At 45.8% G+C, this 2,487-nt stretch overlaps 1 protein-coding gene across 1 annotated transcript in view; it reads left to right on the top strand.

Annotated features, from left to right (window-relative positions):
• Window positions 1–2,487, top strand: part of LOC123977325 (NACHT, LRR and PYD domains-containing protein 3-like) — a 15,896-nt gene that overhangs the window by 11,240 nt on the left and 2,169 nt on the right. The window contains exons 3-5 of the mRNA XM_046059913.1: window positions 105–1,399; window positions 1,513–1,686; window positions 1,781–1,954. Coding sequence (XP_045915869.1) covers window positions 105–1,399; window positions 1,513–1,686; window positions 1,781–1,954 — 1,643 coding nt within the window. The remainder of the gene's footprint in view (window positions 1–104; window positions 1,400–1,512; window positions 1,687–1,780; window positions 1,955–2,487) is intronic.

The following is a 2,487-nucleotide window of genomic DNA, read 5'->3' on the forward strand; positions in this document are numbered from 1 at the left end:
AGCTGAATGTGCTGAAAGAGAAAAAGTACAGCTTGGTGGAACTTGTTCATCACTTCTTTCCTGAAACCAAAGAAGCAGGAATCTGCAGCTTTGAAGAGTTCCAGGTTGTGTTCATCTTTGACGGTCTGGATGAGTGTCGACTTCCTCTGGACTTCCACAACAATGAGGTCCTGACTGATGTTACAGAGTCCACCTCAGTGGATGTGCTGCTGACAAACCTCATCAGGGGGAACCTGCTTCCCTCTGCTCGCCTCTGGATAACCACACGACCTGCAGCAGCCAATCAGATCCCTCCTGAGTGTGTTGACATGGTGATAGAGGTCAGAGGGTTCACTGACCCACAGAAGGAGGAGTACTTCAGGAAGAGGTTCAGCGATGAGGAGCAGGCCAGCGGAATCATCTCCCACATCAAGACATCACGAAGCCTCCACATCATGTGCCACATCCCAGTCTTCTGCTGGATCACTGCTACAATTATGGAAAATGTGTTGAAAACAAGAGAAGGAAGAGAGCTGCCCAAGACCCTGACTGAGATGTACATCCACTTCCTGGTAGTGCAGTTCAAACGGAAGAATGTCAAGTATCATAAGAGAGCTGAGTCAGATCCACACTGGAGTCCAGAGAGCAGGAAGATGATTGAGTCTCTGGGAAAACTGGCTTTTGAGCAGCTGCAGAAAGGCAACCTGATCTTCTATGAATCAGACCTGACAGAGTGTGGCATCGATATCAGAGCAGCCTCAGTGTACTCAGGAGTGTTCACACAGATCTTTAAAGAGGAGAGTGGGCTGTACCAGGACACGGTGTTCTGCTTTGTCCATCTGAGCGTTCAGGAGTTTCTGGCTGCTCTTCATGTCCATCTGACCTTCATCAACTCTGGTGTCAATCTGCTGGAAGAAGCAACATACTGTGAAGCTGAGGTGCACAAAGACAAACCTGAACTAACACATCTCTACCAGAGTGCTGTGGACAAGGCCTTACAGAGTCCAAATGGACACCTGGACTTGTTCCTCCGCTTCCTGCTGGGTCTTTCACTGCAGACTAATCAGACTCTCCTACGAGGTCTCCTGACACTGACAGGAAGTAGCTCACAGACCAACCAGGAAACAGTTAAGTACATCAAGAAGAAGATCAGTGAGAATCTGTCTCCAGAGAGAAGCATCAATCTGTTCCACTGTCTGAACGAACTGAAGGACCGCTCTCTTTTGAATGAGATTCGATGGTACCTGAGTTCAGGAAGTCTCTCCACAGATAAACTCTCTCCTGCTCATTGGTCAGCTCTGGTCTTCATCTTACTGTCATCACAAAAAGATCTGGACATGTTTGACCTGAAGAAATACTCTGCTTCAGAGGAGGCTCTTCTGAGGCTGCTGCCAGTGGTCAAAGCCTCCAACAAAGCTCTGTAGGTGGATGTACAAACAGCTAGTATATTACTATTATAAAATAAAAATGTTGAATAGATTATTTGTTGATGAAAAAAAAAATTGGTTGCCTTCATTGCTATGTCTTCCTCAGGCTGAATGGTTGTAATCTGTCGTGGAGAAGCTGTGAAGCTCTGTCCTCAGTTCTCAGCTTCCAGTCTTCTAGTCTGAGAGAGCTGGATCTGACTAACAATGACTTGCAGGATTCAGGAGTGAAGCTGCTCTCTGCTGGACTTAAGAGTCTCCATTGTACAGTGGAAACTCTCAGGTCAAGATTCAAATGACCATTTAAATGCTTCTCTATGTTAAAGAGAATATCAGTGTTTTTAAACCCATGACTTTGTCTTTACAACAAATTCCAGACTGTCGGGTTGTCTGATCACAGAGGAAGGCTGTGCTTTTCTGGCGTCAGCTCTGAGCTCCAACCCCTCCCATCTGAGAGAGCTGGACTTGAGCTACAATCATCCAGGAGAGTCAGGAATGATGCTGCTGTCTGCTGGACTGAATGATCCACACTGGAGACTGGACACTCTCAGGTATAGACAGACAATAGTGTTTTCTTGCTGCTTGATAGTGTGGATGGCCCAGAAATCACGAGTCTTGCTATAATGAAGGAAGTCTTAATTTGAGTAATTTTTCTTGCAACAGAGAGATGAGATAAATAATGTAAAGTACCATATGACCGCACATATATGCATAGGTACATAACATTCATTGCTCCGCGCGGACATGAGTGAGGGTGGGGAAGAAGAAGAGGAGAGAGAGTCCTACATGATTCGGTCTGTTCTTGCTGTTCAGCTGCTGGCCTGCATCAGGCAGGCAGAACTTAGTCCAGTGGTAATTCTGGACTGTGCATAGAATATGGCCCACAATGGCTGAAATAAACACAGCGATGAGAAAATCAGATCAAGCTGGTCTTCCACAAGATCAGCATTACAATTAGATAAGATGTTCCTTTCTTAATCACCATCATTACCATCATACATCACTCCAGCCAGACAAGAAGGAAAGCAGTATGAAATATGCTGAGTATGGTGCTCCAGGCTGCGATCCAGTCCAGTAAGAAGAT

Source organism: Micropterus dolomieu, linkage group LG10 (assembly GCF_021292245.1).
Source record: "Micropterus dolomieu isolate WLL.071019.BEF.003 ecotype Adirondacks linkage group LG10, ASM2129224v1, whole genome shotgun sequence".
NCBI classification, from domain to species: Eukaryota; Metazoa; Chordata; class Actinopteri; order Centrarchiformes; family Centrarchidae; genus Micropterus; species Micropterus dolomieu.